This window comes from Astatotilapia calliptera, chromosome 2 (genome assembly GCF_964374335.1).
Source record: "Astatotilapia calliptera chromosome 2, fAstCal68.1, whole genome shotgun sequence".
Lineage (NCBI taxonomy): Eukaryota > Metazoa > Chordata > Actinopteri > Cichliformes > Cichlidae > Astatotilapia > Astatotilapia calliptera.
In genome coordinates, this window is record NC_137423.1 from 3,903,518 (window position 1) to 3,917,349 (window position 13,832).

At 39.4% G+C, this 13,832-nt stretch overlaps 1 protein-coding gene across 2 annotated transcripts in view; it reads right to left on the reverse strand.

Annotated features, from left to right (window-relative positions):
* Nucleotides 1-13,832, reverse strand: part of slit3 (slit homolog 3 (Drosophila)) — a 241,283-nt gene that overhangs the window by 35,158 nt on the left and 192,293 nt on the right. For both annotated transcript variants that reach the window (XM_026182115.2, XM_080304450.1), the window contains 6 exons: nt 12,600-12,743; nt 9,865-10,028; nt 6,587-6,719; nt 3,317-3,385; nt 3,116-3,187; nt 1,694-1,765 (listed from right to left, as the gene is read on the reverse strand). In XM_026182115.2, coding sequence (XP_026037900.1) covers nt 1,694-1,765; nt 3,116-3,187; nt 3,317-3,385; nt 6,587-6,719; nt 9,865-10,028; nt 12,600-12,743 — 654 coding nt within the window. The remainder of the gene's footprint in view (nt 1-1,693; nt 1,766-3,115; nt 3,188-3,316; nt 3,386-6,586; nt 6,720-9,864; nt 10,029-12,599; nt 12,744-13,832) is intronic.

The window sequence follows — 13,832 nt, forward strand, 5'->3', positions numbered from 1 at the left end:
GTGTGTGTGTTATCGCTGCTTAATGCCTTTAAATGTTTATGTGCATCTCTGTGTGCGTTTGTGTAGCAATGTATGGTGGTCTCACAGCCCCCGTCTATGACTAGCCCAAGGGGGGTTGTGGGTAATGAGGAAGTGACAGTGATGACTGCCTGGCAACCAGTTGCTATGCGGGGGCAGAGAGGGATCAGTCCCGACGGTAACATCAAGTAAAATGAAAGCAAGAAAGCAAAAAAAAAAGAAGAAGAAGAAGAAAAAAAAGCGGTCACTAACTTCTGGGAGGTGAAAGCATCATAAGAGATAACGCCAGTACAAAGAGAAATGGCTGAAAACAAATCTGAATTCTCTGACAGTGAAACTCTTTTTCTTGCTAAAGTTTTGCTCACAATAATCACCACTGAAAGCTAACTCATATGAAAATGAAAGTATATTTTGAGCCAAGAGTTGTACCAAGATTAAGAACCTCAACACTGCCATTGTTTAAATATTTTAGATTATGAAACAAAAAACATTTTACCACTCTAACCACAGCAAGACCACTTGGGCCGCGCAGAAATCCAAAGTTATTCAGCAAAGCAAAAGAGAAAAGCAGCCTTGGTTGAGGCCGTGTAGTTTTTCATCGACAAAAGCCACCTCTCTTGGCTTTTTTGTGGCTTTTTCTCCTGCAGAATTCAGATGTGGTTGTGAGACTTTGCTGGAAAGACTATTGGAAAGACTGCTGTTGTCTTGGCTTTCTGACATCACACTTTAATCACTATCATATTGTCAGAAGTTGTAATTTGAGTAAACTGACCCTTTAAATGGCGATAAAAAAATGACCTTTACGTAAACATTCTGAGATTTTTTTCATTTACAGCTTTAGCTTCAGACCTCACTATAGTGAACGGGTGTTTTCAAGGAGCCTTGACATAACTAAACAAAGCTTTCGAGGATAACCAGCTTCAACCTTCAGTGATTCTTATAGGCTTTATTCAGAGAATAGGGCTTAACATTATCTCTGATGAAAGCTTAAAATATTCACCAGTGTCATCCTTACTTAATAAACTTAAGGTATCACAGCAAAACTGACACTAATAAATGTTGATTTATGATACTCAAGCAACCCCACACTTAAGGATCAATACGATTTGCTGTTATACAAGTACGTTATGTAGATGTTTACACTTGTGTGCACCGCATACACAGATTGGATAGTATATTCATATTTTTGTATGTGTGCAGCTCGTTCCATATGTGTGAGGCAAGCTGGTCAGACAGCAATAGTCACATGCACACTGTGTGTAGGCACGCATGTGGGTTTGTGAGACAGAGGGTGGACAGCCAAATGGATGACTGAGAGAAACAGAGGCTGAAGGTCGATTCATCAAACACAACATTGGGCGGAAGAGAGAGAAAAGGAGGAGAGGATAGATAGAGGAGAGCGAGAGGGAGAAGCGCATGGCGAGAGGCAAAGAATTCAGATAGAAAGGGAGTATTAAAGAAATGGGAGAGTGCGACTTTTATCTTATTTTAGTACCCTGAAACAACAGATGATTGGGTGGACTGTGACTCATTTTGCAAGTGGGTCTTAATATGGCACTCAGCCTGAAATCAGGGGAGTGATTAAACTTTGATTTAACTCTGTAATATAACAGGCAAGGGGGAGTGTTGAATATTGAATCCACTGCGGCACTTAAAGATGAAGCTCGCTACTCACAGCAGGCGAAGTGACTTGAGCCCGTCGAAGGCATGGACAGGGATGCAGCGAATCTGGTTATAACTGAGGATTCTGTAAGACAAAGGACACAAACAAGGTCACACGATTTAACTCTACATCAGGAGGCTTTTTGGGGTTTTTTGTTTGTTTGTTTTTTCAAAATATGAAAAGATTATTCAAGAGATGACACAGTAGGTTTGGTTTTTATAAAAACTTGGTACAGAACCTTTTGCCACTGAAGGCTAGACAGTGAAAATTAACACCAGGGGCACATTTCAAATACATTAGAAAAAAATAGTTAAAGATAAAAACACCTGCCAGAGGCAAAGGTCAAAGAAGAGTCTGGAAAGTCAAACTCCCACACCACAGTTAAATGTAATTTCTTTTAAAACTGCTAATGAATCCAAATTTAAGTTTGGCAACAAATGACAGATAATGAAGCGTCCCTTAAGGATGCTACTATTATTTGAACACAATATCATGGTGGCTAATAATGATCCTAATGTAATAAACAGACACTATCTGAGATGTATATTCACGAAAATAGCAGCCAAGGTAGTAGCCAAGATTATTCCTCAGCATAATGCTCAATGAAGCAATGCCTAATGATAATTACTGACTGTCAAGAAGCTTAATCCTCATCTTCTCTGTTTCACCAGTGGCCTGGACCCATTGAGAAAAGATCCCAACAGCCAAGAATAATGAATCCTGGAAAATCTGATGTGGAAAGTGAAACACACCTCTCTGCCGCTACCTTCAAATCTTCCCTAGGTGTGATTGAGCTGTGCACAGGATTTGTATCTGGTGCTATCTAGGCGCAGAGAGTAGAAATCTGTAGTTGCAGGACGTAGCTTGGAGGCGTGAATCAATGTGACTTTATGAAATATAAGTTGATATATAGCCATTGTGTTTATAGATTCTTTGCTTAAAAAGAAAGGCAAAACTAAAGTTAATTCCATAAATTAAAAGAATAATTTATGTAACTTTGTGAAAATTCCTGCAGAGGTAAAAAAAAAAAAAATAGAAAAAAACAGAGGGAGATGGGATAAAAGCAGGAAGAAGAGCCAACATTTCAACAGGATAAATTTTAACATTTTAAAAAGGAAAATATTTTAAATATGAAAAATGCATTGGGGCAAAAAAGAACATATTATATGTGTATGTTAGAATAGAAATAAAGGAAAAAGAAGATACAAGAGGAGGCTGAGATGAGTGGATGGGGGTGTGGGGTGGGGGGGTGGGGGGGTGAAGAAGTGATAAACCTTAAACGAGAGACTGGAAAATGAAAACAAGGACGAAGAGAAATTAGGAGGAAGACAAAAGTATGGAAAGAAAAAAAAAATTATATGTACATGTGCATGCACCTGTACACATGTACAGGTGCATGCATCAATAGGTTCATATGTTGCCATGGTAACTTACAGTGTGGCTAGTTGAGTCATGTTGTTAAAGGTGTATGGGGCCAAAGCACTGATGCTGTTGTTGCTCAGGTCCCTGTGTCGACAGAAACTTACATGAGGGACCCATACAAACACATACTGCATGCATCCATATTGGTTTCGTAAACTGGAAAATGATGTGGCATATGTGCATTCTGTTCAAGGTTATGTGAGAGGTACATACACCAGCGACAGCTGTTTCAGGTTTGCCAGCTCCTTGGGCACAGATGTCAGCATATTACCCTCCAAGTAACTGCAAGAAAAAAATGCATACTTAATATAGTATTTATTACATACACAAATACAGCCATGTGGAGGGGTGAATTGATGCCAAGGGAGCAAGTAAAAGTTTTGGATTAGTAACTTGTGTCTCATCAACAGTGTGGAATGATACAGAAAGCAGACAAGAAGAGAAGGGTATAAGTTTGTGCTGTTGGTAAGAAGAGTGAATGAATGAGATGCATAACAACCAGCATAACAGGAATGGAGCTTCTTGCATCCACTAGCTTTGACTGTGAAGAAAACAAAAGAACTCATTTAAAACTGACCACCTCCCATTTATCTCCCATTAGGTTATTTGGTGACTGGCTGTAGGTGTAAATGTGAGTATGAATGGTTGTCTGTCTTTGTCAAAGTCTCCGTGACCCTGAATTGAACAAGCAATTAAGGAAATGGATGAATGGACATCACACGTTCAAGGTTGTGTGGCTGTGCACTTCTGGGCCACTCCACAGACATTCCTTTCAGATCATTTGCACATGTATGTTTGCGATTTCCCTATGGACCACAAGCTTCTACAGACAGCACACATTAGCATCTGTGTCAAACTGACCCAATCTTCATGTAGACTGAGAGAAATAAATAGAGTTCTCAATGGGAGGATCTGCAACAACCAAGCCAGAAGTTGCCACATCAGGTCGAGAGCTTGACAGTTTTTTTTTGTGTGTGTGTTTATGATCTGTTTTTGTTTTGTTTTTTGTCTCCCAGGGCTAGTCTGTCAAGACGTGTACTGTAAAAACTAGTTCATGCATTTATTACTTCCAGGCTGGACTACTGTAATTCATTATTATCAGGATGTCCAAAAAACTCACTGAAAAGCCTTCAGCTAATCCAAAATGCTGCAGCAAGAGTCCTGACAGGGACTAGAAAGAGAGAGCAGATTTCTCCTGTTTTGGCTTCCCTTCATTGGCTTCCTGTTAAATCCAGAATTGAATTCAAAATCCTGCTCCTCACATACAAGGTCTTAAATAATCAGGCCCCATCTTATCTTAATGACCTTGTAGTACCATATCACCCTATTAGAGCGCTCCACTCTCGCTCTGCAGGCCTACTTGTTGTTCCTAGAGTATTTAAAAGTAGAATGGGAGGGAGAGCCTTCAGTTTTCAGGCCCCTCTTCTGTGGAACCAGCTTCCAGTTTGGATTCGGGAGACAGACACTATCTCTACTTTTAAGATTAGGCTTAAAACTTTCCTTTTTTCTAAAGCATATAGTTAGGGCTGGACCAGGTGACCCTGAATCCTCCCTTTGTTATGCTGCAATAGATGTAGGCTGCCGGGGGATTCCCATGATGCATTGAGTTTTTCCTTTCCAGTCACCTTTCTCACTCACTATGTATTAATAGACCTCTCTGCATTGAATCATATCTGTTATTAACCTCTGTCTCTCTTCCACAGCATGTCTTTATCCTGTCTTCCTTCTCTCACCCCAACCGGTCGCAGCAGATGGCCGCCCCTCCCTGAGCCTGGTTCTGCCGGAGGTTTCTTCCTGTTAAAAGGGAGTTTTTCCTTCCCACTGTCGCCAAAGTGCTTGCTCATAGGGGGTCATATGATTGTTGGGTTTTTCTCTGTATCTATGAAGCGCCTTGAGGCGACTTTTGTTGTGATTTGGCGCTATATAAATAAAATTGAATTGAATTGAATTAATGTCCTGGGGTGTTATTAGAGAGAGAACATTAGCCAACATGTGCCGGTACGTAGCAAATAAAAAAGGGAATTTTTGGCCACACTAAAAGATTCTTTATTTAATAGCATCCGTGTTCATTAGAACACCTTCACGTGTACTTCTCTTTCCTGGAGGAGGACACAAATGCAGGTGATCAGAAGGGGAATTCCACATAGTGAATTAAAAAGGCAGCAGCCACTCTAGAAGGGGTGCAGTGCTTACATGGGGTAGTGCTTTGAACGGGGAGATGGTCAAATTTAAATGACTGTGATGCTGTTATAGTGTTGGGTTGCTGAGCTTTATGATTGCATCTTAATGATGTCTGTGTTTTTACTATGTTTAAAGGGAAGAAAAAGGGGGAACTGTTACATTGTGTTATATGAGCAAAGTTCTGTGTTAGACATACAGAGAATTTTCACATTCGGGCGTTTCTTTCTTGCTTTCTAATATTGTGAGAAACAAAATAAAGGTATACACACAAGCATACACATATTTTATGATGCATTGGTCTCTGTTTGTCTCTCTCAGGTCATAAGTAGGTCATGTGGACAGTATGATGGAGTGTCTTCTTCAGCCTGATCAATACCTAATCACTGCTATTGACCCTGTGGAGCAGGCCTATTTCACAGCTAGAGGGGTTCCTCTGTGGTTGTGCGTGAGCATGTACGTGTGTGCAATAATTCACCATTACTTTGTTCCTACTTCTTTTTAAATTTCCTAATCATAATTAACATTAAGCCTTGTTTTATCTTTGATGATTAAGAATGTCTCTTTATTACAAGGATTCCTGATAGCTTGAAATTAATGAAAGATATAGAGCAATTCTCTTGAAGCACCAATTTAATCATAAAGCAAACAAACAATTATTCATATTTTTTACATTATTTCTACAAAAGATTATTTATTTTTTTAAATGGACATTTTATTGAGGTTAATGACTCTGATTTCACCTAATTATTATAGGAAACAGCATGAAAAATAGTCACTGCTCTGGTGAAATTTGATATGAGAGAAAAATGTGTATTGAAGCAATTGACACTGTAGCATTAAAACTAGTTATAAAGCAATTTTTAAGATGGTATCATGATAATACCTCTCAACTATATAAGATCCTACTGTGTAGTGGTAGTTAGATTTAATAACTGGGTTGCTTCATAGATTTGTAACATCAGCATGTAATTATATACAAGCACAAGTACGTCTACTGTATACCTAAAATCCTAAAGACACAAAAAGAAAGAAAGCAGGAGCATGTGCGTGATTCACTAATTGCTGTGCTAGTTTCTGAAGCAGGAGAGCAAACTGCAGCATCACTAATGCACTGCAGCAAAGTGGGACTATATGTGTTTATGGAACTTTTGCATGCTATTTGACGGCATACAATTTTTTCTGTGACTGTATATGCATGCTATAATTGATGTCTGTTTCTGAATGTTTGAGTATGCACATTCATGTAGTGAAGCTTGTGTATGCATGTGTGTGTGTGTTACAGTGCAAGCAAGCCTGTCTCACAGCTCAGTGGTGTCCTTGGGAATGCCCTTGGGCAGAGAGTGCAGCCCTCTGTTGCTGCATCGCACCACGCCGTCTGAGCACGTGCAGACGTCAGGACAACCAGACGCAGGAAGGCAACCATTATCCTCAGCACCTGGAGAGAGGGGAGTAGAGAGAGTAAGATATTAGCATGAGGAGGAGGAGGAGGAGATAGATGGATAAATAGAGGTGCAGAGAAAAAACAACAAAGAGAGGAAAAGGGAGGAAAAAAACAGCTTTCGAAAAAAAGTTAGGACAAAACAGGGAGAGAGAAAGAGCTAAGAGAGAAAAAGGGACAGATAGAGATACAGCTTGAACAATAAGTAAGACACTTGCTCAAATCAACTCAGCGCTTTTTAGAAGTACTCAGACCAGATATTGCTAAAAGCTATATGGATGTATTTCAACATATGGCTCAGCACATGCAGCTGGGGCACAGAGATTTTAAAAGTCCTCAGATGATTCAGGAAACCAACAAACCAAAAAAACCCAAAACTGAGCAGATGTTTTGGGGGTTGAAAGGATGACAGGCAGTTGCAGCAATAAAATGAAAGCTGAAACCTCTATAGTCAGTTTTAACTAACTTGCATGTGAATATTCTCCAATTAAAATTTTATATTTTTATTTCTGCAAAAAGTCACACATTAAATTTTTAATCCTTTTAATTACATTTTCTTTTAGCTTCAAGAATTTTGTTACTTCCCAAAATTTCTTGAGGCACTTTTTAGCCTTGCTGTCAAAGTATTTAGCACAAAACGTTGTAAGGTTTAAGTTCCGAACATTCCACACACAGGCACAATAACACACAGTAGGGACAAAAAAACATCTGAGTGATTGTAATAATTTTACCATTAAGCGATAAGGAAGGTCAGAAACTAGAGCAGAGTGTTGTTCTTGGCTTGAAATGCTCCCATTTCCTTGACTGGCATGTAAAGCTCACAGCTTTTATCTAGCAAAGCAGTATGTAAATAGTTGAACTGTGGTCCCAAATGTAAAACAAGCCGAGTTAAAACCATAATAAAGGATAATGAGGAGCGGACATAAAGCCAATCACAACACAACTTGCAATCTCAATATGTGTGTGTGTTTGAGTACTGGAGAGAGCAGTAGGAACAGTAAAAAGAAAGGCCTAGTTTACACGCATGTACAGTTTGCTGCTGATTGAATGAATTCAATGCTGATTTAAATGCTTGTGCATCTACATCCTGATTTTGCTGCACATTTAGTTTCCTAAATAGCTGCCTCCCCCTGTCCTATGGCCATTTTCCCATTCACTTTGTAGTGTTCTAATTGCGCTAATGTCTAAATGTCAAGTAAATGGGCGCTTACGTGCCAGTGAGTAGAGCAGTGCATGCATGTGTATCTGCGTGTCTAATCTGATGTGTGTACCTTGTGAGTCCACGGGGAGGTGTAGCCGTGGGCTGACTCACTCTACAGTTGGCTGATTGAACTAACATCTAAATGTGCGCTAAATATCTTCTCACAAATTCAATTAACTTTACCTTTCCCCCGGCTCCCTCTGGACACCTTAACAGCCATTTTACTCAACTATAAATAGACTGGACATGGGACCTTGGTTCACGGCGTGCTCGTGTGTAAGTATGCGTGCCCCTTTGTTTCTGGTCTTCTGTGAACCGCTTTGAGAATTACACTTTCAAGTGTAACGTTTTAGCATCACCAAGAGGTTATGCTTAATAGTACGGACACCTGGCAGGCAGGGAGGATGCCTTCAAACCTCTGTGAGCTGACTGGCCTTGAGCCAAAGAACAACTCACTTGAAGCTGGTAATGATCTAGATCCAAGATTTTGACTATCTCAACCTAAAATGCAATAAAGAGATGTCATTTAATCAAATTCTACATTTTAACAGTTAATTACCATTTTGCATGAACGAGTTCTAGTAGAGCTGCCACTTTAGAATGAATTGAGATACATTTTGACAATTGCAAGGATACGAGGACATGAATTCATGTTTGTGCAGCTCAGTGAATGTTGATGTAGCTTTGTGTGTGTGTGTGTGTGTGTGCGTCCGTGCGTGTGTGTGTGTGCAAGATGCAACAATGAATATCAAGATCTGATAACATCTTAGAGTTTCCTTACTTGAACCAATCCAGCTAACGACTTTCCAAACTCATTTTCAGTAAATGGCTGCAGCACAGCTACAGGAAATTAGAAAAGTGTAATGAATTTAAAAAAAAACTGAGGAGGGACAGAGAGGCACTACCAGATAGAAAGAGAGCAAAAGGGCGATCGAAAAAAGTTTAAAGTGTAAAAGCTACACAGAAAGCAAAGAAGGGAAAATAAAGACAAATGTAATAAACGCGAGAGCCAAACCACACTTTGTATATGGCGTCAAAGTTGGCGGCCAAGCCGACAGCCTAAGTTGCTATAGGCAGGCATCGTCGTGGTAACAACAACGTCACTGTAGCAACCACAAGCTGATGTCATCTGAGGCTGCTGTATGCCAGTGGTTACTGATCGTTCTGTCCTCACAATACCCTACTGAAGTGAGACCGAAGGCATGAAATGACAGAGTATCTGGTAATTTTGTTAAATCTGGATCACTGATGTTATAACCAAATCTATTCCCATCCAAACCAGAAGGTTTGTGCATATCTGAGGATTTTGTGATGTGAATATAGATGCAAAGAACAATGCGTTTTGGTAGCAGTAGGCTTAGTCTGTGCTGTGATTAGGACTCGAGGGGGAGTGAGGTCAGACATCAGTTGATACGCTGTGGACAATCCTTGAATGTAGTGCTAATTAAGGGCCACGTATATGTGATCATCTGTGTTCTCACTTTTTGTTTTTAGTGGATTAAATTTAAAGTTAAGATTTGAACAGCGCTACAAATTGGACGACTCATTACACAACACACAAGTGTTTTATTGTTATTTTCCTCGCCCAAATACATATTTGACATTATTACTGAATAAACAATTTTCCTATGTAGGGTTTTGAAAGTCAGGAAGCCCCTCAGTTATTATTAGTACGATTCAAGGACACATTCAGTTCACCTTTCAGTTGCTTCACTCATCCTTTTATCTGCACAGGACACACAGCCGCTGACTGACACATGTCATTTATTTCAGGTTTAAGGCTGTGACCTTTTTGTTTTCCACACAGTTTGGTGTATCAGTTGTAACATCCTGTGTGGCCGACCAAACCAAACACCAAGAACTGTGGTTTTAATTCTACTTAACTAAAACAAAAACAAATACTTGGCTTATTGGCAAAGAATGGAAAATAGAAAGTCTCACCATCACATGTAAAGTCTGGGGTAGCCACATCCTGGATAGGAATCTCCTTCAGGAAGGCTGGCTTCTGACAGCGGGGATTTCCACTCACCACCCTGGTCTTCTTTAGCCATTGACCCAGCCAGGCCAAGTGACAATCACACACATATGGGTTGGACAGAAGATTACTAAGGAAATAATAAAGGACAGATGAGAGCAAGAGAGAGGAGGAAGGAAATAAATGAATCAGGGTAAGTTTAAATCCTACCGCACAAAGTTACATAACATCCATTCTTACAATATAAGGTATTTATCATCACAAACATTTTCCTTGACTTTGCATCCAGACAACTCGCACACCCCAAATTAGACCGTAACATACAAGCAGCACAACAAAACGACAGCGAGAAGAGCAACGAGGACAAAACAGACTTTGTTCTGAATTTATTTTGGAAGCCGTTCAGAGGGATAATAATGGCAGTGCTTTATATGGTATTTTGGTGAGTGATACATTTGAATAAATTTAGATAGAAGACAAAGCAAGCCACGGGCTAAAGGGGAAGGGGAAAGGAATGAGGAAAGGTTATCGGCTGTTTTTATTCATTTTGCAAAGAACAGGGGAGATGGAGAGAGAAAAGGAAAAAGTAGCAGATTGAGAAACAGGGAAAAAGAGAAAGAAAAGAGAAAAGGTTATCTGCTCATTTTATTCATTTTTGATCACCACCTCTCTCTGCATTTTGTTGCTTTTGTAACACAGTTCATGTAATATTTATGCTGAGCCATATTTAAACTGAAAAGGGTGGAAAGGACGCGTTAGCAACACATACGAGACAGGCAGCATCCCTAAACCAAAGCTGCTCTGGGCATCTAAAATCTTGTGGCACATTCAAGTTGTAGGTTTGTTGTGGCTTTTTACAATTATTAGTATAGTTAAACGTTCATTCTTAAATGTGTGACCAATGTGTTGAATGCAAACATTAAAGGTAAGAACAAATCCTGGCACTCATCTAATATTTGTGGGCAACTTTGTAACAGATGAAGCTTGACAATGTTGCTGTCTGATTTTGTTTTGGCCCCTGGCATCTTCTTCTCAGCTCGCTGCCAGTGATTTAGATTCAACAACGTTCAGCAATGTCTTTCAGAAATATCAACAGTGAGCTACACAGAAAAAGAGATTTAAGGATGCTGTTACAGAAGGTGGTGTACCTGAGAAAATTTAAGGAAACAGTTCTGTGAAGTATAACCATTGGTATAGTGGAAAGTCCCCATGTTGTGTCTAAAGATGTGCAAGTGTCACATTGCTGTTCACGTTGTCCTCTGCTAAACTAATAAACCTAAATGCTGCTATATGTGCTATAATATTAATGGGGTGCTGCCACAGATAGGGACAAGTTATTTACTCATTTCCTTGTAATGAATTGACCTCACTGCATGGCAACTAAACCTAAGCTAAATCCCTTCCTTCCCTTTCAGCGTGTTAATCTTTTAATTACATGGACAAACTCTATAGGGAAACGAAGCACTAAGAATGGAGACAGATATTCGAAAGAGCAGGAGTGAGAGAGAAATCGAGGAAAGATAGGAGGGAATGAACAGAGGGTCTAGAAATAAAAACTATCCATCTTTCTTTCATGCCAGACAGCAAGCAGATGTTTGAATACAAATCAAGTGTTACTACAAAGCCAGTGAAAAACACGCTGAAACAAAGAATGAATGTGTCAAAGGATGAATGAAATTTGATATCTTATAATTATTAACACCGAGAGACTCTGACTTTATGCAACAATAAATATATCTGTCCTCATCCTCTGTGTCCACATTTTCCCTTTCATGTCTTCCATCGTTGTTCCCAAAAGAGTCAGGCAGGAACTTGAATCAGAGATGACAGGTACACAGCAGGACAGAGAGCAAGAACAAAAGGTGGAACAAGGGAAGGAAGCACAGAGAGAAATAAAGACAGCAGAGAGGATGTGAGAAGACTTTTTTTTTTTTGCAAAGTCTGTCTACCTTGTGAGGAATAAAAGAATCAACCTTTCATGTTTTATTAAGCTGATAAAATCTATTATTTACAACATGGGTGGTCAAGTGATTGAAGAAAAAACACTCATTCACTTCTCAGGCTTCCCAGTCTCTTTGTCCTAAGAAAAATGGTAGGTGGACGGTTAGTGCTTATCATAGTTTTATTGGATTAGAGTTATTATTTGCAGTTCTGTGTAAAGACTTAACACCAATCAGCATCACACAAATTAAAGCATGCTTGAAAAAAACATGCACAAAGCAGATAAACGAATAAACGAATACACCGATTCTCGAATTCACGTCTTGTCGTAGCAGTTGTGAATCTTTGGGAAGATAACAGCAAGCTTGCAATTGGTCTTGTGTGCCAATGTGGGTGTGGGTGTGCAGATGCTGAAAAATATTTAGCTTTGATAACAAATGCCCCGGGATTCAGACCAATCTAGTCGATAATGATGGAGAGCATCTGTGAGGAGAATAGTGTCCAGAGAACAACATGTGTGCAAACGTTGGGGCGGGAATGTGTGTGTATTGCTTGGAAGACAACTCCCACAGCAAGGCTATGAAAAATTAGGGGATAGAGGAAGATAGTGAGAGACAAACAAGCAGTGAGATTGGAAGACAGACACAAACAGATAGTGACACAAAGTGAGAGATGGGATAAATGATGGGATGGAAATGAAAAAGCAAAACAGGAAAATGAGCGACAAAAAGGAGAAGAAATTGTGACGGATGTGGCTTACATGGTGGACAGGGAGTGCAGGGTGGAGAATGATCCCGGGGCGATGCTGGAGATCCTGTTGTCATACAGTGACAGCAGACGGACGGAGCTCAGACCTGTAAAGGTACTGTTGTCAATACAGCTGATCTGGTTGCTCCGTAGCATGCTGGAAACACAAATACAATAGATTAATAAATGAAAGCAAACACAATACTTACTATTGGCTCTTTTTCACTGTCTATGTCACAAACTACATTAAAGTCAAGGCTTAGAATAATCCAGCGTTTCACATTTCTAACCTACTTAATATGAAGTTTTGAGTTTTAAAAAAAATGTACTAATAAAATAAGGAAGGCTAGATAAAAAGAGACAGCCCAGCGAGATAAACGAATACAACCTATAATGACATGGACAAAAGATAAAAGAGAAAGGAGTGGATTTAAACCAGTCCCTATAGGACAGCCGTGGCAGACTCTGTAATATGACATTAGCCTTTGACATACAGTCATGTGGGATCATGCTAAGTGAGTTAGTTAGCATTAGCAATCTCTGGGACAAGCTAACCTAGTTAGCAAGGCTATTACTGGAGCAGGGAGCCCTCTTTACATAATACAGAGACAGCCATGATACCATTAGAGAGTCATTAGGCAGCATATATATACATGATAAGATTAGCTAGTCATTACTGAGTATACACAGACAACATTAGTTCGTGATTTTATACACTACCCTGTAACCCCTAATTGGACACTAGGCTCTTTAAAGTGGGTGTCCAAATTGGAGGAACAACAATATGCTGTCATTAGCCTTAATTTCAATGTAAGTGAGTAAACAATGCTTTCTTTTTTAGACCGGGGAAGAAAAACACACTACTATGTCAGGTGCTAATACAAACTGTACTCTGTTAAGTCTTTGACAACAAGCTAGTACTGATGTTATACAAAGAAAAAAAAGGAAATAAATAAATAACATGAATAATTGATTCAAAAGATTTGACAAATTTAAAATAAACAGGACTGACCTTAAAAAATGTCATTTGAGTGGGATCTTGAACTCAAAATAACACTTTTGAACCACATTTTCAACAATTAGGTTTACATATTTTTTTCAGAACAGGTGCCATTTACACAAAAACTGTGTTCAAGCATGCTGTGCATAGATTATTTTCACATGGGTTGGGCTGCAACTGTAGAATGGGCCCTTGTGTTCAGTGGTGTTCAATTATTTGCCTACATCCTAGCATAAAATCAATTAA